The sequence below is a fragment of the Hemicordylus capensis genome, chromosome 1, assembly GCF_027244095.1.
Source record: "Hemicordylus capensis ecotype Gifberg chromosome 1, rHemCap1.1.pri, whole genome shotgun sequence".
Classification (NCBI taxonomy): domain Eukaryota; kingdom Metazoa; phylum Chordata; class Lepidosauria; order Squamata; family Cordylidae; genus Hemicordylus; species Hemicordylus capensis.
In genome coordinates, this window is record NC_069657.1 from 95916187 (window position 1) to 95936702 (window position 20516).

At 42.3% G+C, this 20516-nt stretch overlaps 1 protein-coding gene and 1 long non-coding RNA gene across 7 annotated transcripts in view; one reads left to right on the forward strand and one right to left on the reverse strand.

The window, feature by feature from the left end:
- PAMR1 (peptidase domain containing associated with muscle regeneration 1) overlaps nucleotides 1–20516 on the forward strand; it is a 130975-nt gene that overhangs the window by 109049 nt on the left and 1410 nt on the right. For 4 of the 5 annotated variants that reach the window (XM_053282000.1, XM_053282019.1, XM_053282036.1 and 1 more), the window contains 5 exons: nucleotides 1171–1341; nucleotides 3605–3817; nucleotides 11188–11281; nucleotides 12604–12836; nucleotides 17476–17768. In XM_053282000.1, coding sequence (XP_053137975.1) covers nucleotides 1171–1341; nucleotides 3605–3817; nucleotides 11188–11281; nucleotides 12604–12836; nucleotides 17476–17768 — 1004 coding nt within the window. The remainder of the gene's footprint in view (nucleotides 1–1170; nucleotides 1342–3604; nucleotides 3818–11187; nucleotides 11282–12603; nucleotides 12837–17475; nucleotides 17769–20516) is intronic. The other variant, XM_053282009.1, reaches the window with a different exon arrangement.
- LOC128338902 (uncharacterized) overlaps nucleotides 1–20516 on the reverse strand; it is a 65172-nt gene that overhangs the window by 38246 nt on the left and 6410 nt on the right. The window lies entirely within an intron of this gene.

Sequence of the window (20516 nt, forward strand, 5' to 3'; positions counted from 1 at the left end):
TCCTGCCTGTAACCTTGGAGAAGCCACTGCCAGTCTGTGTAGACAATGCTGAGCTAGATGGACCTATGATCTAAATGTATGATCTGACTCAGTATATGGCAGCTTCCTATGTTCCTGTGCCCACACTGCAGAGAGCTAGAAGTTCTGAAGCTAAGGAAGCTCTGAGCTTCCTTAGCTGCACAGTCATGATAAGGAGCCTCTCTAAGCAAAACTTTGATTACAGTTCTACAGATGACTCCATTACTTTTAAAATAGAAAATACATTTAGATATCTCTTTTAAAATAAGCCAAACATTGATTATTTTTGCACGTTTCTCTGATTATTCTGTGGTTACATGCAGCTTGTTTGCTCACTTTGTAAATTGTCATGGGTGGAAGACTTGGAAATACTAAAAAGATGAGGCAGAAGAAAACCTACACAGCCCTCCCTGTCTCCACTGAAGAATAGCACCCTATTTGAGGGTTTCTTAACCTTGGGCCCCCAGATGTTATTGGACTACAACTCCCATCACCCTCAGATATGGCCTTTGTGGCTGAGGATGATGGGAGTTGTAGTCCAACAACATCTGGGGGGGGGGCAAGGTTAAGAAACCCTGCCCTATTCCACTTTAGAGTGAGCTACACTTATTATGGCATGCTCTAATACCATTATGAGGCATGAACCGCCCTACCTATGCCAAACTAGGACTTCCAAAATGAGGAACCGACTGTTCATGGCATGCTGTCCTGTGATCTATCACTGGGATCTTTTAGGTTAACAAGGCTGGGAGGGTTGAACACTTTGAAGCTCCTCATAAAATGTTTAAGTTAGAGATTTGGGGCACAATTCAGCCAAGGTGAAGCACTTTTATGTCCCACTTATTTCCATGGAAAAGTTATGCAGATAAATAACTCTCTCCAGCAGAAATCAACGAACCTTAATAGTGCATCACTAATCTAGAGATCTAAGCCATAGTATTTAAAATGAGACACATATAAGCATTTAGCAGATCAGAGTAAAGCTTACTTTTATTTCTTTTTAAAAGAAGTGCATATGCTAGTCTCATTACCTTTTTTGGTCTCATTTAGCCCTTCCTTCTTAATAGTTTTATTATATTCTAAGTAAAGAATCTACCTAACAGTCCTGTTTTTGTAATAAAGTGGATTTTTTTGAAATATCTGAACTGTCAGTGGTGATGTGTAGGACTCCAGGTGCTCCTGCTCACGGTTTTGTGGAAGGAGAAGACTTTAAATACGGGGCCCAAGTTTACTTCAAGTGCAACGCAGGTCACACCTTAAAAGGCAGCCATATTGCCTACTGTCAGCTAGATGGGAGCTGGTCAACACACCATCCTGGATGTGGTAAGGCTGCTTTGCATTTCTTATTGTACAACTATCATTGCATTTTCCTTTAAATTACTTTGAGATTGACAAATTAGGGGTTTGATACTTATTATTTCAGTATATATTGATAAGATGTCATGGGACTGGCTCCCATGGTACCTTCTTCATTGCCACCATTTTAAAAAAAGCCTCTCTGTGCCTGTACTGGCTTCTAGTTCTTATGGCTAGTACTGGTACCAGTGGCTGGAAAAACCCATTCCTGTTCATGCCTTATCCTGTGCTCCCAGCAAACCAAGAGCTTTTCTGCTCCTGCCATTAGCGCCTGTCCCTAGAAGCAGCTCTAGTTTGTCATTGCCAGAGAAGCAAGAAAACATGGACTACTTTCGTTTTTGTGTCAGGTTCTTTTGTTGCTCTTTTGCCTCCAATGGCTGGCACTAGCAGCCTCTGCCAGAGAGGCGGGGACAGGGTGGCATTCAAACAGCTGATTCAATTGTTTCCATATTTTTTCTGGTGAAGAAAACTTAGAGGACTTCTTCAGGGATATGTGGCTGCCCACTTGGGAGAGGGAGGGTTCTGTTTGTCAGAGGCATGAGGCAAGGCATGGGCTCATCTGGGGCTCTTCAGCCATGGGGGCCTGGCCTGTCTGTCGGAACCAGCAGCCACAAGAGGTACAGGGACTCTTCTGTGCCTGTGGTGCTTCTTTAAGAGGTTGAACCAGCCCTTAATCAATCTGCAGGTTTGCAGTCTTTCTTTAAACTGGATCCCAAAGCCAGAACTGTCAATCTATACTTAAAGGCTGCTTCCCTATTAAGTTTTCCTGTATGCATTCTTTGGAAGTCTATAGAGACGTGGCTGGAAAATAGCTGAAGATATGCTATTTTGTAATGTGTGAATAGTTGGAGATAACTTTGAGCTATATATTAGGGATGTGCACAGAACCGGCGGGGTGGGGGTGGCTCGAAGGCAGGGGGCCTACCTTTAAGGGTGGGGGGAGGTTGCCCTTACCTCTCCCGCCATGTTTTCCCCGCCGGCGTAACATTTTAAAAGTGTCTGTTGGGGCAGCAGCATACCTCCTTGCTGCCCTGTGTCCTCATCAGCCGGAAGTAACAGGAAGTACCTGGTGTGCATGTGCACACAGGGCATACGCATGTCGCACTCGGGTACTTCCTGTTACTTCTGGCCGAAGAGGACACAGGGCAGCAGGGAGGTACGCCGTCGCCCCAACAGACACTTTTAAAGTGGAGCGCCGGCAGGAGAAACGTGGCAGGAGGAGTAAGTTCACCCTCCCCCGCCCTTAAAGGTATGTCCCCCCACCTTCCAACCAGCCGAACAAACCAGTTCGGAATGGTTGAACTTTAAAAGGGCCTCCAAACAGGTTCATGCACATTCCTACCATATATCTGTCAGATCTGTTAACAGTAATCTTCCAGTAAGTCCTTTTAAGTTCCATGATGGGAAATGTGCCTGCTTATAGTTTGTTACATCTTGTATGGCAAAGTGTGTCCCCATGTCCAATGCATATCCCATTATCCTTCCCAAAGAGCCCTCAGCTTTCCAGAATGCCAGTCAGTGCCCCCCCCCATTGCATTTAGAGCGCTCACTTCCTAGACCACACAGTTATGTGACACATCCCAAGTTAAACTGAAGAATGGAAGTAGTAATTTACTTCTGACTAGTTTCCCCTCCAAAATGCTAATTCCTTCTCCTAAGGACATGTGGAGGTAATGCCAGTAGCACTGAATGTCTACTTGGCTCCTGTGAGACTGGATTTCAGTGGCTGGTGGACATTTGTGATGTTGGGTTGGATACAACCAACCCAGAAAAACAGTGCTGATAAGTGCGATCAGTTCTCAATAATAAATTAAATGATCATGTTGCCACAAACTCTACAATGTGCTGGATCAAACAGAAAGAAAGAGTATTTTCCAAGTGCAGGCCAGATTTATTGGTGTGCAAAAGTTCAAGTATTTCTAAACACAAACTGTTAAAACACAGGAATGGAATTTACCACTTCCTGGATATAACTATGGAATGTAATGATCCAATAAAGCATTAATTCTCAAATTGACTCCTTGCACTGGTCTATTAAGTTGGATTTGCCTCATTCCAGTTATTTATAAGTGCCTATTTTAAAGTTGGAATATTTGCTTCTTTAATGCAGCTAAAATAATTTTGATATGTGTGTTGCTGTGATGCAATAAATGCACAAACTATTGAATGATCTGCTATTCAGAATTAATACTTTCCATTTGAAAAAAAATAACATTTCCCCCTTTATTAGTTGTAGAAGACAGAAACTGCTCTGATCCTGGTGCTCCACTCAATGGGTACAGGAAAATGATGGAAGATTCTGCACTGATGAACAGCCGTTATGCAAAAATTGGAACAGTCATTACATTCTTTTGCAATAACTCCTATATTCTCAGTGGCAATGAGCAAAGGACCTGCCAAGAAAACGGAGAATGGTCAGGGAAACAGCCAATCTGCATAAAAGGTAGTTTGCGATTCCTTTACTACAAATCATAAAAACTGTTTCTTTTTTAACACTGGGTTTAGTTTTATAGTTTGTTTTATGGATATACAAGCTGTTTCCTTACAAATATTAACACAAGCATTGGATACAAAGGCAGACAGTTTGCCAGCCCTCCTCATCTAGATTTAGCTAGATTTAGTCAAGAAAGTTAATAGTGACTCAAGCAGATGTGTATTTCTAGAATTGTTTTAAATGTACAAAAGGAAATTAAAAGAACTCATTATCTCCAAGAACTTTGTTTTGTGAACTGCTCAGAGAGAAAACATGTGTTATGAGGCTGCCATATACATTAAGTTGTTATTATTAGGGCCAGGAGCTAGAACTGGGAAACTTTGGATCTGTGATGTGTTGCCTTATGTGGTGAGGCATCTGGAAGTGAAGGCTGGAAGACTCCCTGGGCTATGATTTCCTATCAGGTTTCAAAAGGATTCTGCCTGCTGAGGCAGCTCATGTGCTTCCCCTGATTTGGTAGGGCTATACCTGGACAGCTATTGTTCTTTATTCTGTCTGTTGGGCTTCCGACCTTGACTCTTGTGCATTAAGAGCTTGCTGCATCATCTGCCTTTCCAATTTTCTTTCAAGCTCCAGTTCCAAAGAATCATCTTTCCTGCTTTCTACTTTGCCAGCTCTCTGTGATTGCCTAAGGCCCAAGATCATGTCACATTGCCTCCTCTGATCTCCTGCTAATTTAAAGAACCAATAAAAAGAAATATGTTGAGGAACCAGGAAAAAATTCTACAAAACCCACCCCCATGAGTGATCAAATTTGGTTAATGGTTATAAATCATCAGAGTATCATAATGCAAAATCTGGCTCATGGTTTACATTTTTGTAAAGCATTTCTGGAACTATAACAGCCTGGAGGTATGGGACTTTATTTGGGAAGTATCCAGACATTTCCTGCAAAGAAATTCCAACAGAACTGACAGATATTGATATACCGAAGAAAAATATGGTATAGAAGTAAATTACCTTTCTAAAATCTAGTTTTAAGATCTATTTTAACTATATTCTTTAGAGTTTTTGCATAAATACATGGCATGATTATTGCCCAGTTGAGATGGGGGTGGGGGTGGGAAGGATGATACTTTCCCTGAAATATGTGTGTAAACCTTAACTTTTACAGCCATACTAAGGTTTTCATTCAAAATTAACTGTGATTGCTTTTTAACTGATGGCTGTAAAATGCTCCATCTATGTCCTGTTTCTGAACTCGGCCAGTCTCCATGAGAACAGCTGGAGGCAGACATTGGATGATTGGGGTCATTCAAGTCTCTGGAATCACTAGAGACCCCCAGTCTCTCCCACAATATAACAGAAGCATACACTAATGGTACCTTTCCTGCTGTATTCACATAAATGATAGATAGGACAACTGAGTGTTTAGAAAGTGAGTATTTGGAACCTAGTCATCATTTTCCAAGTGCTGATGTACTGGAAGGTTGAATTCTGAGGAATTCCTCACAATGAGTTTGGAGGTAGAGGTCAGCTGAAAGTGCTCCTCTAACTTCTGGCCTCAAAGTCACTGAGAATTTCCCTCCAGGGATAGTTTTGAAGTAGAGGTAAATGGAACATGTTCAACTGACAGTCATTAAGGAAGTGCTTGAAATACAATTCAGCGCCCGAATCACAGGCACATCCCTTCAAAACTGAGGCCATATGATTGATTGAGTGAGTGAGTGAGTGCTGTCAAGTCAGTGTCGACTCTTAGCAACCACATAGATTCTATCCAGGATGATCTGTCTTCAATTTGGCCTTTAAGGTCTCCCAGTGGTGATTTCATTGCTGTTGTAATCAAGTCCATCCATCTTGCTGCTGGTTGTCCTCTTCTTCTCATTCTTTCAACTTTTCCTAGAATTATGGACTTCTCAAGGGAGCTGGGTTTTCACACAATGTGTCCGAAGTATGATAGTTTGAGCCTGGTCATTTGTGCCTTGAGCAGAAATTCTGGATTGATTTGTTTGTTTGTTTTCCTGGCTGTCCATGGTATCCTCAAAAGTCTTCTCCAGCACCAAAATTCAAAAACATCAATGCTTTTTCTATCTTGCTTCTTCAAAGTCCTGCTTTCACATCCATAGATTGTCATGGGGAAAACCATTGTCCAAACGTTTCTAATCTTTGTAGGTGTAGACACATCACGGCATCTAAATATCCTTTCCAAGGCCTTCATTGCAACTCTACCAAGTGCTAGTCTGTGGTGTATTTCTGGACTGCTGGATCCTTTACCGTTGATGGCTGATCCTAAAAGGCAGAAGCTAACCACCTCTTCAGTGTCTTCATTATAAATTCTGAGGCTGGTTGCTGTACCTCAGCTCAGCTATGAGAATGTGGATGATCTGCAAGCTCTAGTAATGAAAGTCAAGGAGCACGGTGAAAAAATGGGATGACGACTAAATGTAAAGAAGACTAAACTAATGGGAACAGGTACAGCAACCAGCCTCAGAATTGATAATGAAGACATTGAAGTAGTGGATAGCTTCTTCTTATACAGCCCCTTTAACATGGAGGGGAGCAGGTCCATACCTGCATGTTGCTGGTACACAGGGACAGCTGGGAAACACCCTGCCAGCACATGGTCATAGTGGGGGGGGGGAGTACCACCATTACAGAAGTGGCATCCAATGGAGGAGGGGCAGGTATGGACCTGCTCTCCTCCATGTTAAAGGGGTTGTGTAAGCCCTCAGTTTTAAAGGGATGTGTCTGCAATGTGGATTCTGAATCGCATTTCGAGAACATTCCTAACAGTCATCCTTAAACCTCTGCTGTACCTTCCAGCCAAATGTTTGTGATGGATTTGGGAGCATATGTTGCTTGAGCATGTTCAGCTGAACACTACTCTTCTGTCTTTCATGGGCAGCTTGGTTTGGTTTCAGGGTAAGGATATGGTCTCATAACATCAAGCAGTGCCTTCACCCACTCTGAGTCAGGAGTGGAGGTCAGATTATCATGTTTTGCCATCTTCCACCCTTGAACCCATTTCTGGAGCTTCTCTCACCAACAACATCTCACATACATCTACCAGTGCCTGGGTCAGAAGTCTCTGCTTCTCTCCTACCTCTTGAGAGAGAGGATGAGGAAAGGAGAGGAGCAAAGGGGGGAAATCAGGTGAGATTCCCTCCCTCTGTCTCACCCTACCCACTGCAAGAGATTGGCAGATACTGCTGAAACATACCCTCTTTGGCACTACACTGCTGCATGAATAGGGCCACCTCATTCTGATTCCCTAACCTAGGTGAAAATCAATTTCACAGCCCTTCCCCCCCCCATATGTTGTTGGTATTGTGAGGACCATGTTTCCTTCTGATTGCAGCTCCCTTCCACGCAGTTCACTTGTATACAATAGGAGGCAAAGGATTACAGACAGAACAAGAGGAGACACATTTGCCCCAAGGATATTGGATGGAGGAATTGTATTCCTATGGAAGACTTTTGTAGGAAGTCTGAAGCTCATGAACTTTTGTTGCCCCAGGATTGTACTGCCTGATTATTTATTTATTACATTTATATTTTGCCTTTCTTCCATGATGCAGCTCAAAGCTGTGTGCATGGGGTTCCCAGTCAGTGTCCCATCCAGGCACTGACCATACCCAGACCTGTTTAGCTTCAGCAGAGTAACTGCATTATGTGCCCTCCACCATACCCTGGAATTAGTTGAGCCCTGTGAACTCTCACTCCTCCCCCGCCTCACTCCTGCACTTCCTTAATATGTGTTGAGGACTTCAGTGGAATGCATGGCACAGATGGGCTTCTTTGACAGCTTATTCTGCACCTTCTACAAGAGCCGAGTGATGTTTGTAAGATAATATATCCCTGCAGCTCTCCGGGAAGTAAATCAAGCCATTTCTAACATGTAACCTTCTAAAAGCTCAGTCTAGCTTACAGTATTTGAATGGGTCATATACATTTAAATATACAGCTGAAAATGGCCCCTAAACGCATGCATACCTATTGGAACATCTTTCGTTTATTCCCCCACAATTATCTAACCATGTTCAAACCATCTTGTGCACATTTAAAACAAGCTTTATTTTTCAATAATACCCAAGGTTGTCTCTCTAGCAACCTTTCTCTAGCAAACTCCTGCTCTATTCCACATTCTTAGCCCAGTCATCTAGAATCCGATGCATTACCAAGAGTTTAGATTCCAGCTGTAGCAAAGTAACCTTTAATAACAGCTGTGATGTTTCCAAGTAGAGTGTTGTTTACTCTTCTGAATAAAGCTGTCATCTTTATTACTCTTTTCAATAAAGCTGACAGTGAATCGGGAAACAACACCCTATTCATAGTATATAGCTTGCCTGAGTAATCAAATCTTATGCCTTTCCTAAGCAGTTATGTATTATTCGATGTAACATGTCAAGGTTTTGCTTGAACATTTTGGGTTCATGGCCATTTGCCTATCATAGATAAAAGAACATAACATAAGAACAGCCCTGCTAGATCAGGCCCAAGGTCTATCTAATCCAGCATCCTGTTCCACACAATGGCCTACCAGATTCCACTGGGAAGTCCACAGGCAAGAGCTGAGGGCATGCCCTCTCTCCTGCTTTTGTTACCCTGCAACTGCTGTTTAGAGGCATCTTGTCTCTTAGGCTGGAGATGGCCTATTGCCCTCAGACCAGTAGCTATTGATAGACTTGTACTCCATGAATTTATCTGACCTTCTTAAAGCCACCTAGGCTGATGGCTGTCACCACATCTTGTGGCAGAGAATTCCATAGGTTGATTGTACTTCCTTTTGTCAGTCCTAAATTTCTTGGCAATCAGTTTCATGTGATGACCCAATACTCCAAATGTGACCACACCATAGATTTGTATAAGGGCATTATGATAAGAACATATGAACAGCCCTGCTGGATCAGGCCCAAGGCCCATCTAGTCCAGCATCCTGTTTCACACAGTGGCCCACCAAATGCCACTAGGAAGCCCACAGGCAAGAGCTGAGGGCATGCCCTCTCTCCTGCTATTACTCCCCTGCAACTGGTACTCAGAGGCAACCTGCCTTTGAGGCTAGAGGTGGCCTATAGCCCTCCAACTAGTAGCCATTGTTAGACCTCTCCTCCATGAAGTTATCCAAACCCCTCATAAAGCCATCCAGGTTGTTGGCTGTCACCACATCTTGTGGCAGAGAATTCCACAAGTTGATTATATGTTGTGTGAAAAAGAACCTCCGTTTGATGGTCCTATATTTCCTGGCAATCAATTTCATGGGATGACCCCTGGTTCTAGTTTTATGTGAGAGCGAGAAGAAATTCTCTCGATCCACTTTCTCTACACCATAGACCTCTATCATGTCTCCCCACAGTTGTCTTTTTTCTAAACTAAATAGCCCCAGGTATTGTAGCTTTGCCTCATAAGAAAGGTGCTCTAGGCCCCTGATCATCTTGGTTTGTTTATTTATTTTATTTGTTAAATTTGTATACCACCTTTCATTAAAACAATTCCAAGGCAGTTTATGCAAAAATTAAAACAAGACTATAAAAATGACAATTAAAATATTAAGCTAAAATATAAAACAAATATGACTAAAAAGATCACCTTGATCCACACACTTGTTGACACTCTCAAAGAACTCCAAAAGTTTGGTGAGGCAAGATTTCCCTTTGCGGAAGCCATGCTGGTTCTCTCCCAACAGGGCCTGTTGTTCTATGTGCTTTACAATTTTATCCTTGAGGATGCTTTCCATCAATTTGCCTGGAATGGACATTAAGCTAACCGGCCTGTAATTTCCCTGATCACCCCTGGATCCCTTTTTGAAAATCGGTATCACATTTGCTACTTTCCAGTCCTCTGGTACAGAGCCTGATTACAGGGATAAGTTATATATTTTAGCAAGGAAGTCAGCAATTTCACATTTGAGTTCTTTAATATTAACAGTTTTATTTTCAATCCCCTTCCTAATGATTCCAAGCCTTTTTCACAGCTGCCACACATTGTGTTGACACTTTCAATGAGCTGTGCACCACGACTCCAAGATCTCTCTCCTGGTCAGTCACCGACAGCTCGCACCCCATCAGTGTATATGTGAAGCTGAGGGGTTTTTGCCACAATACGCATCACTTTGCAATTGCTAACATTGAGCCGCATCTGCCATTTTGTTGCCCACTCTCCCAGATTGGAGAGATCCTTTTGGAGCTCCTCTCAATCTGTTTCAGATTTCAATACCCTAAATAGTTTTATGTCATCTGCAAACTTGGCCACTTCGCTGGTTATCCCAACTTCTAGATAATTTATGAACAAGTTAAAGAGCACTGACCCCAGTACAAATCCCTGGGGGACCCCACTTCTTACTTGATTCCATTTACAGAACTGCCCATTTATCCCTACCCTCTGTTTCTTATCCCTCAACCAGTTACCAAACCACACATGAGTCTGTCCCCTTATCCTAGGACTGCTGCATTTTCTCAAGACTACCAACAGGTAGGGATGTGCACGGAACCGGTCCAGAGGCCATGTTGGAGGCCTCCGAACCAGTTCGGAATTGGGCTGGTCTGGCGGGTGTGTGTGTGTGTCTCGCTTTAAGGGGGGGTAGTGTTTACCACTCCCGCCGCTTTTCTCCCTCCGGCGCTCCACTTTGGAGCAAAGTTTTTGGGGCGGCAGCATTCCTCCCTGCCCCCATCATTGCCCAGAAAAAGCAGAAGTTACTTCCGCGCATGTACCCGTTGCGGCACACGTGTGTCTGTCACCGCGCGCATACCGCACATTCCGGCAACAGACACGCGTGTGCCGCAACGGGCGCAAGCGTAAAAGTAACTTCTGCATTTACTGGGCAACTACGGGGGCAGAGGCGGCAGGGAGGAACGCTGCCACCCCAAAAACTTTGCTCCAAAGTGGAGCTCTGGAGGAGGAAAAGCGGCAGGAGGGGTACGTACTACCCCCCCTTAAAGCGAGACACACACACCCGGTGCTGGACCACGCCTCCATGGTTCCATGCACATCCCTACTGGCAGGATTTAGTGACATCTCTTTGGTTGGTGACATATGGTAATACAACATGGAATAGTGGGAGAGGGTTGTATGGTCTAAGTTTAAACTGCATTCCTATGCTTAGTGACATGTGAATGAGTCTAAATGATTTCAACAGAATACAATGTAAGGATACCAGAGGGAAAAGTTTTATCATAAACAGGCAGGGGCTTATCAAAAAGTATGTTCAGTTGGAAAGAACAAAAGTTAAAATCTGAACTGGATGGTTATGTTCTGATATCATCCAGTACATAAACACATGTTATGTATACTGCTTGCCTCTCATCCTAATTCACTGTTGTTAGTGACAGCACAGGGTGGACAGGGATCTGAACCATAACATTTGCACTCTGAACATGAAAAAGGATTGTGCAACACTGTATTTTTTCTAGCCTGCAGAGAACCAAAGATCTCTGACCTGGTGAGACAGAAAGTACTCCCAATGCAGGTTCAGTCAAGGTGAGATTGCAATGCTTTAACTACAATGTTAAAGAGAAATATTGTTACTTTTCTCTGTGTGTCTTAATTTGATTGGGCAATCATCCCATGCCAGATTTTGTATGAACTAAACCGATGGTCCAGAACTGAAGACTGCTAGTTGGATAGGAGCTCACTTGGCAAAGACGTCCAAGACGATGGAGCAAGAGAAGATGTTTTCTCTCTTTTGCTCTTCTTTTTCAGTTGAATACCTCCTACATTTGCAGTCCAAGATTACAAAGTTAGCCAAATGTATGATTAAAGATGGTCACATGAACACATTTAAAAAATGCTTTGTGCTACATGTGTTACACCACAATGCAAGGAGATTGTGAGGGGAAAATCAAACTTGCTTCACAGCTCTGTAGATACTATTACAAGCTTGTTGCTCTCTGTCTAGGTCAACACTAGAACAATTCTGGGGTTTTCCCCTCCCTTTCCCCAGAGTTCCACTAGGCTTTCCTTTTTAAAGTGACAGTACCATATTAACAATTAATACCAACAAAGCCTTTATCAAACTGGATTCCATTTCAATCCCTTTCACACACCCATGCTGCTTTTCATGTAGCTCGCCATGAATACACATTTCAAATGTCCGTTTTATTAGCTATTATTTATTCAGAACATTTTTACACAATCCTTGTTTTTGTTTTAATAAGAATCAAGATAGCATAAGAACCATGCACACTTATTTTAGAATCCACCTAGGCCTTTTAAATGTGGGATCACATTTTCCTCAGACTGCAATACTTTGTAAATAGCTAATTTACAGCAGTTTGCAATTGGTAAGTAGGGCACCACAACTTGCACTCAATCAGCTGATCACAGAGTGGGTTCACATGACACAATAAAAGCCAATACTCTCATTCCCAGAGTTCAACAGTGAACCCAATTTCCCATGGGAGATATGGTAGAAAGCCAGCCTTGGCATCTGAACTCACCAGTGTCTGCTCCATCAGCCCTACTTATGATTCCGAAAGTGGCATCAGTAATCGAGTTGAGGTCGGTTACAGATGTCGATTCTGAAACAGTAAGTCGGGCTGATAGAGCTGACATAGGCAGGTTCAGATGACATGGCAAATGTCAGCTTCATGCAGTAGGCTGAAAAATATATCAATAAAAATTATCATTCCCACAGCCAATTTGGGTCAAAGATGAAAAAAACCTTAAACTTCCTGTGGCTTAAACCCATAGCCTTTTCATGTATATGTATTAAGTAATAACAGTTTGTTCTTAATTGGTCTTTAACATGGTTGTTGATAAAGATGCATTGATATCCCCATGTCCTTTGTCCACCAAAACAGAGAGACTCCTTTGCATCAGCTATATTCATCTGCATTTAGCAAACAGAAGCTGGAAGTCTATCCTACCAAAAAACCATTGCTACCATTTGGAGAGCTACCCCCAGGCTTCCAGCATCTTCACACACAGCTTCAGTATGAGTGCATTTCTCCCTTCTACCGCCGTTTGGGAAGCAGCCGAAGAACATGTCTGAAAACTGGGAAATGGAGTGGGCGGGCTCCTTCATGCATTCCAAGTAAGATGATCATTCCAAAACATACAGTGCCTAGCAAATTAGGACAAAAGAAGAACTAATGATGTGGTTGTTACCCCCATTGTGGTATTCACATTTTTAGTTATATGTGGTGTCCGAACAGCCGTTTGTTTAGCTCTGTGTGGGCTGGGATGAATTTGTTGGAAGTATGTGAAAGACTGCCTTACCTCTTTTGCATTAGGGGAGGGGTGGGAGTTAAACTTACTGGTGCTCCTTGCAGCAGCTGAAGGCTTGAAGCCATGATTGTTTGGCCAGAATGGCCTGAGAACAATGCTATATCATTCTGATGGACATTCTGCAGAAAAAATGGCAATTGTCGGTTGAGGCAGAGATTTTGTATCCAGAATGGCCCAGGAATTCTACTACATCACAACATAGTACCATTCTTGGGGCATTCTGGATAAAAAAGGGTGACTGCCAGGAGGGGGGACATTTTATGTTATCACCCCCCCTACACACACACACACACACACACACACACACACCAGTTGTCTAAATACTCTTCATTTTCACCACCTAGAACTGGGACACAAAATTAATTATTAATTATGATTGTTATTACATTTATATTCTGTTCTTCCTCCAAGGAGCCCAGAGCAGTGTACATAGTAAAGTTTCTCCTCACAACAACCCTGTGGGGTAGCTTAGGCTGAGAGATCAGTGACTGGCCCAGAGTCACTCAGCAAGTATCATGGCTGAATGGGGATTTGAACTCGGGTCTCCCCAGTCCTAGTCCAACACTCTGACCACACCACCACTTTGACTAAGGCAACATTTTAAAATAGTATGTGTTGCATTATATAAGTGAAATGTCCCTTAGATAATATGCTGAGTAGTTGGGGAGAAGTTCCACCTCAGTGAACACAGAGAAAGATTGGGCTTGGAGAACCCGGCCTGCTGTCTTTCTCCCAGCATGTCTTCCATTGGGATCCCAGGAAGTAGGCAGAAAAAGCAGTGCCCTCCCTCATTTATTGGCAAAGCCAGGATCTTTTATACTTTAATTGGCTTTAGAATGGGCTATGGGGTTGAGACCTCTGATGGATTACCTCTACCGGGGAATTGACAGAGGGAGTGTGACTCTGTTGGTTCTTTTGGATCTCTCAGCAGTGTTTGATACCATCGACCATGGTATACTTCTGGGTCACCTGGGGGAGTTGGGGATAGGGGGCACTGCTTTGCAGTGGTTTTGTTTCTGTCTCTTGGGTAGATTCCAGATGGTGGAGCTTGGTGACAGTTGCTCCTCAAATTGGGAGCTGTTATATGGAGTCCCCCAGGGCTCCATTCTGTCACCAATGCTTTTCAATATCTACATGAAACCTTTGGGTGAGGTCATCAGGAGACTTGGTGCTGAGTGTTATCAGAATGCTGGATAACACTACTTTTCCTTTCATCTGTATCATCAGGAAATGCTGTTCATTCCCTAAATGCCTGCCTACAGGCAGTAATGGGCTGGATGAGGGATAACAAATTGAAAATTAATCCAAGCAAGACGGAGGTGCTCATTGTAGGGGCTCAGAATCTGAGGGATGAGTTAGATCTCCCTGTTCTGGATGGGATTACACTCCCACAGAAGGAGCAGGTGCGCAGCTTGGGAGTACTCCTGGACCCAGGCCTCACCCTGGTATCTCAGTTGGAGGCCATGGCCAGGAGTGCTTTCTATCAGCTTTGGCTGATTTGACATCCTTGAAGAGGATGACCACAAAACAGTGGTGCACCAGATGGTAATCTCCAGGCTTGACTACTGCAATGCGCTCTGTGTGGGGCTGCCTTTGTACGTAGTTCAGAAACTTCAGTTAGTTCAAAATGCAGCAGCCAGATTGGTCTCTGGGGCAACTCAGAGAGACTATATAATGCCTGTTTTGAAACACACTGGCAATGTTTCCAGGCAAAATACACAATGCTGGTTATTACCATTAAAGCCCTGAACAGCTTAGGTCCAGGCTACCTTAGAGACTGCCTTCTTCTGCATGACCCCACCACACGTTAAGGTCATCTGAGGAGGTCCATCTCCAGTTACCACCGGTACATCTGCTGGCGACTCAGAGGCGGGCCTTCTTTGTGGCCACTTCTAGACGGTGGAATGCGCTCCCTGCAGAAATCTGTAATTTGAACTCTTTATTGGCTTTTAGGAGAGCCCTTAAATCCTATGTGTTTGGCCTGGCCTTGTAGGGTTTTTAAACTGTTGTAAAGGGTTTTTAATGTTGTAACCTGGTTTTTCAGGGTTTTAAAATTTGTTTTCATTGTTTAATTGTGGTTTTTGGTGTTTTTATAATCTCTGTTTTAATTGCTAATTGATTTTAACTGTTTTGTTTTAATTGTAAACCGCCCTGAGCCATTTTTGAGGGGTTGTATAGAAATTGATTGAATGAATGAATGAATGAATGAATGAATGAATGAATGAATGAATAAATAAATAAATAAATAAATAAGCTGTTATACTTAAAAAAGAAAAGCTTCATAGAGCTTTTCATAAAAATATGACCTACTTCTGCTGGGCATTCATTATTTTTATGATGATGATTGATGATGATAAATATATTTTCAATGATACAGTAAATACAAAAAATGCAAAAGAAATGAAATATATAAACTCAGACTGTATTATAATTATAAATATAGAAATAATCGTAGTAAAAATAACAAAACATGAGACAACACTAAACATCCAATCAAAAGAGAATTGCATAGTCCATGATATATGCCGAAACGATAGTAACCCAGTGATCAGCTGTTTCAAACTACTTTATCAAGTGTCCATGTGTAAATTTGTATTATCTCCCATGAACATCAACTATATCTTCACTATGACTCCTGAACTATATTGGGGAAAAACTTTTGAAGACTGTTGTTTTGGTATATGTCATGGACTATACAATTCTCTTTTGATTGGAAGTTGCTTAGTGTTATCTCAAGTTTTGTTAGCATCTATATATTTATTTCTCTTAGATTTAACCATCACTAATCCCATGTGTGGCAGCTCTCTCGAAAGTTCGGAGAGCTGCTGGATAGTGATGGGGATGGGCAGCCGGCCGGCCGGCCAGGAATTAATGATGGTGGTGGTCAGGCAAACAACAGCACTGGACGGCAGGAGCGCAAAGAGGCAACGGCAGCGGAGGCGGGCAGGGAGGAGGCGGTAGAGGTGGGCAGGGACTGGGCGGAAACTGCGGTGGATGCGGGAAGCGAGGAAACTGTGGTGGAGGAAGGAAACAGCAAAGGGGGCAGGTGGCCAGGCCGGAGGGGTAGATGGGGTAGGCAGGAGAAAGCTGCTACAGCAACGGGCAGGGGGAGGAAGGAAACAGCCTGGCGGGGAGAACTAGAGGTGCAGATGCTCTGCGCCCGGACCAGCTAGTTTCTTTTACTTCATATGATCTACTACTACTGTTTCTATATGATTCTATGATTTATAATACAGTCTGAGTTTATATATTTCATTTCTTATACATTTTTTGCATTTATTGTCTCATTGGATCTGTTGGGTTGTGATATGAATCCTTTGTTTCAGATTGTTTTATGCTAGTTGTGTGATAAATATATTTTGCCATAAAAATAAAGTGTAATCTCAAGGAATTTAGAGGTGGGTCAAATTTTGAAAATTAGTTTCAGCATTAATTTTTTTTATTTTGAAAATATATACAAAAAGAAGAAAACACACACATAACAAAAGGTAAATACATATTAAAAGTAAAACTGATTTTTACATTAGATAAGTCTTATGGATAGGTGGACAACTAGGATATTAAAACATTAAAATATTCAAAGTATATACATTTGTACTGAATGCAACAGAATTTGCATCTCAAGCATTTTTGACATAAGAAATAAATACCAAACATTATACCATATAATCTTTACTAAATCTTTGTTTCTTATCTGCTATACTTGTTAAGTTCAACATGGTCATTGTTTTCCAAATCTACTAACCCACTGTTCTTTAGAGGGTTGTTCAGGAGAGTTCTAGTTATGCAAGACACATAATTTGCTATAGTATTTAATTGCTCTAAAAGAATTTAGATCCAATGGACCCGCGTCTCTGTGTGCCCACTCTCCCATCTGCATTCAGATGTATTGGAAAGCATCCTCTCTGTAATCAGCGAGACTGCAGAGAAGCAGAGGAGTTGGCTGTGCAGAATTCATTTTTTAAATGAAGGTCAGCCTGCATAGCCAATAGCAGCCAGAGCAAGGGAAGAAGCTTTCTCTTCCAACTCCAAATGGGGAAAACTGGAGCAAGCTTTCTTCTTCAGCTCTAGTTGGGGGAAAGGCTAAATGCAGTGCCAGCTTTCAAACATAACACTGGCACTGCTAAACCGAAGGTACAGGTGGCAAAACCTAATGAAAACCAAAGGTACAATTCTCTGTTTGGGGAGGAAAATCATGGGTCCATTTTTTTTGCTTAGCTGCCTGCATCCAGATGAGCAGTATGTGAAACCAGAGGTGATCGGACCTCCAGTTTCGTGTTATGTGTGAATGTGACCATTGTGTAAAAAAGCAGGATGACTTTATAATAACCAAAGTTATTAGTTTAATTTCATTTTGCTGGTTAGTTTAACTGCTAAGTGAAATAGTTAAGCTGGATTTAGGTATCTTTAAAGCTAAAAGAAACCTATTTTCTTCTTTTGAGCAGTCTGTGGAAAAATAGAAAACACTACACTTCAAAAACCATCCACTACCAGATGGCCATGGCAAGCAGCCATCTATAGGAGACCCAATGGAGTGAAAGGTCCCAGTCACAGAAAAGGTGCATGGATACTGATTTGCAGTGGGGCCCTGTTGAATGAACGCACAGTTGTCGTGGCAGCTCACTGCGTCACCAATCTGGGAAAGGTCACTGTTCTCAAAACAGCAGACATCAGAATCGTCCTAGGCAAGTTCTACAGAGATGACGATAGAGATGAGAAGACTGTACAGAACTTACGGGTGAGTAGCATGCATGTGTGGATGAGTGCTAGGGTCCACATGAAATAAATGGACTACACTAAGGGCTTTCTCTTGGACAAAAGAGACCATTCTGAGGATGCAAGCTGTTGCATTTTATCTAGTAATCTTTTGTTACATTGTTGAGAAGTTTGTCCCATTGGGGATCCTGTACAGAGAGTGTGGGGTGGACTTAGAAAGGAAAAGGGATAGAAAGGAGAAGGAGAAAATGTTGTTGTTTCTGAATAAACTCTCCGTTAAATCTACATAAGATTACTTTGTGTTTATGAGGAAAGCCGCTATAAAACACAAGCATAAGTATTTCTTTGGAGAGATGTCTCTGAAATCACTGGGATTTATTAGAAGATGATGATTTAGAATTGGAGTGGCCAACATGATGTTCAAGCCAGCATCAGTTTTTCTAACCCACCATGGCTGCTGAGGACCTGAAAGCAGAAGTGCACTTAGGTGATTTTGGAGCCTGGAAACTAAAGGCCTTTGGAGGCCCTCCTCCCCTACAAATTAAGTATCATGATGCTTGGCTGGGCAACCACACCACCTGGGACAGACTATAGGGAATTTGGGGGCCCCAGGGGCTGTGGAGGCCCTGGACTTCAGCCCCAAAGTCCAGGGGTAAGTGTGCCTCTGCCTGAAAGCCAGGCCCAGCAGTGTTGCAGAGGGAAGCAGTTGCACAACTACTTAAAACAGCACATGGGCACTTATGCCAGGCTACTTCCACTGTTTCCAGTGGAAGTTAACTTGCAGAAGTGTCTGCATGCAGTTTTAAGTAGTTGCATAACTGCTTACCTCCATAATACCTCTGGGACTGGCTTTCAATGCACAGCAGCCACGGTGGGTTAGAAAAGCTGACAGTGCCTGGTGCAACATGCAACCAACTAGATAGAGTTCTGTGCTTATTGATAGAAATATGATAACAGAATACATTTCTACTAACACTCTATACCAGCATTTCTCCTCTCTTGTAATTATAGATCAATGTCCCTGTTACATGCTGTGTCTTAAATACAGTTGTGATAAAGAAATGTTTAATCCAGGCCCACAAATAAGTGTATAAAAGTTTGGTTCAGGCTCCTAAACAGAATATAAGGCCAAAAGGCCACAATGCAATTGTTCAAGTCAAGGATATGAGGCCCATCAGCCAAGAGGGGAAAAATAACAGAGCCTGACAGGAGACAAATCCCCCACTCAGCAGAAAGAAACATAACTGGTACCAGGAGATACTGATAGTACTGATATGGAGTAGGATCAGCAGAAAGGCCAAACAGTAATTCATGTCCAAGGCTCTAATTGGCACCACAGGAAAACATATGTTTAACCACAAATGACGTATGTTGATGGATGTGCTGACTTGCTTTTAACCTATATACACTGACAACTGTGTACGTTGTGATTGTCAGACTTCTGACTTGTACTCTGCCTTCATGATCATGAATAAACGCTGATTTGAGCACCACCCTCGTTGAGCTGACTTATCAAAAAGAGAATTTCTCTGTCAGGCAATGTTCTATTGTGGAAACCTTGTCTAACTTGCTAAGTTGGCAAAGAGGCACCTTTTAACATGGTGATTCTCTTAATTTAGCAGGGGGAGAGTAACTGGCCCTATCCACCCCCAGCATAGTACCTCCAGTGACTGTTACTGGTGTCCATCTTATGTTTCTTTTTAGATTGTGAGCCCTTTGGGGACAGGGATCCATCTTATTTATTTATTATTTCTCTGTGTAAACCACCATGAGCCATTTTTGGAAGGGCAGTATAGAAATCAAATCAAATCAAAAAATAATCCTCTTTAGTTCGGTTAGATGCCCCATTCTCTGTCAATTTGATGGAAGGATGATCACAAGGTGCTGAATTAAACAGGAAGGTAAGGTTCCAGAGGATTTTCCCACAACAGTTGCATAAAAGAAGAAGAATGTGAACTAATGTCAGTGGTAATCAGTAACCATAATTTGCAACACAGGCAGTCAACTTCTGTCTGTGGATATCGGTTCACTTACTGATTTCATTTTAAAGTAGTGAAAATTTGAAAGCTTCAATTTATGTTCAATTTATGAAGTTCAGTTTATGAAGTTATTTAGAGCTTAATTTAGATGTTCTTTTTTAGTTCTACTGGAAGGCTTCCTGCAATTGTCAAGTACATATGAGTGGATTTCGAATACTGAAATAGTCCAGAAAATATAAGATAATGTCTTAGATAATTGGATAGCCAGTCACCAAACGTCCCCTGTTGACTTTTAAAAAACAAGTGTTTAGTTATGAAGAACTTTAAAGAATAACTTTTTAAAAACCGCACAGGGTTATACCATAAAGTGAAGTGGGCTGCTTTGGGTGGCAGATTGTTGATCAGAGATAGTGCACAGGCACTGCCTCCTAATAGGAAAGACAGAAGGGGGAATTTGAAAGGAAGAATTAGAGTGTGGGGTGTTTTTGGGGGGGGGGATGAAAAAGGGAGGGGGAAGAGGGGACTGGGTGCCATTTGATGATCCACTACAGGCAGCTAAACGTTGTGGACTGATACTGCATCTGCAGAAATCTTACAAATTATCTGTCAAAGGCTTAGAACCCAGGGGTTACCACAGTGCATAGAACCTCTTCCTGCTAGCCTTGACCCTCTTCAGCTCCATAATTTTTGCTCTTCTGGTATACTCCGGGATACTTTTCTCCTCCCCTGCCAGTTGCTGAGATGAAATTTTAAATTGTATGCATAAGAAGAGTTTTGCCATTAAGCTGTAT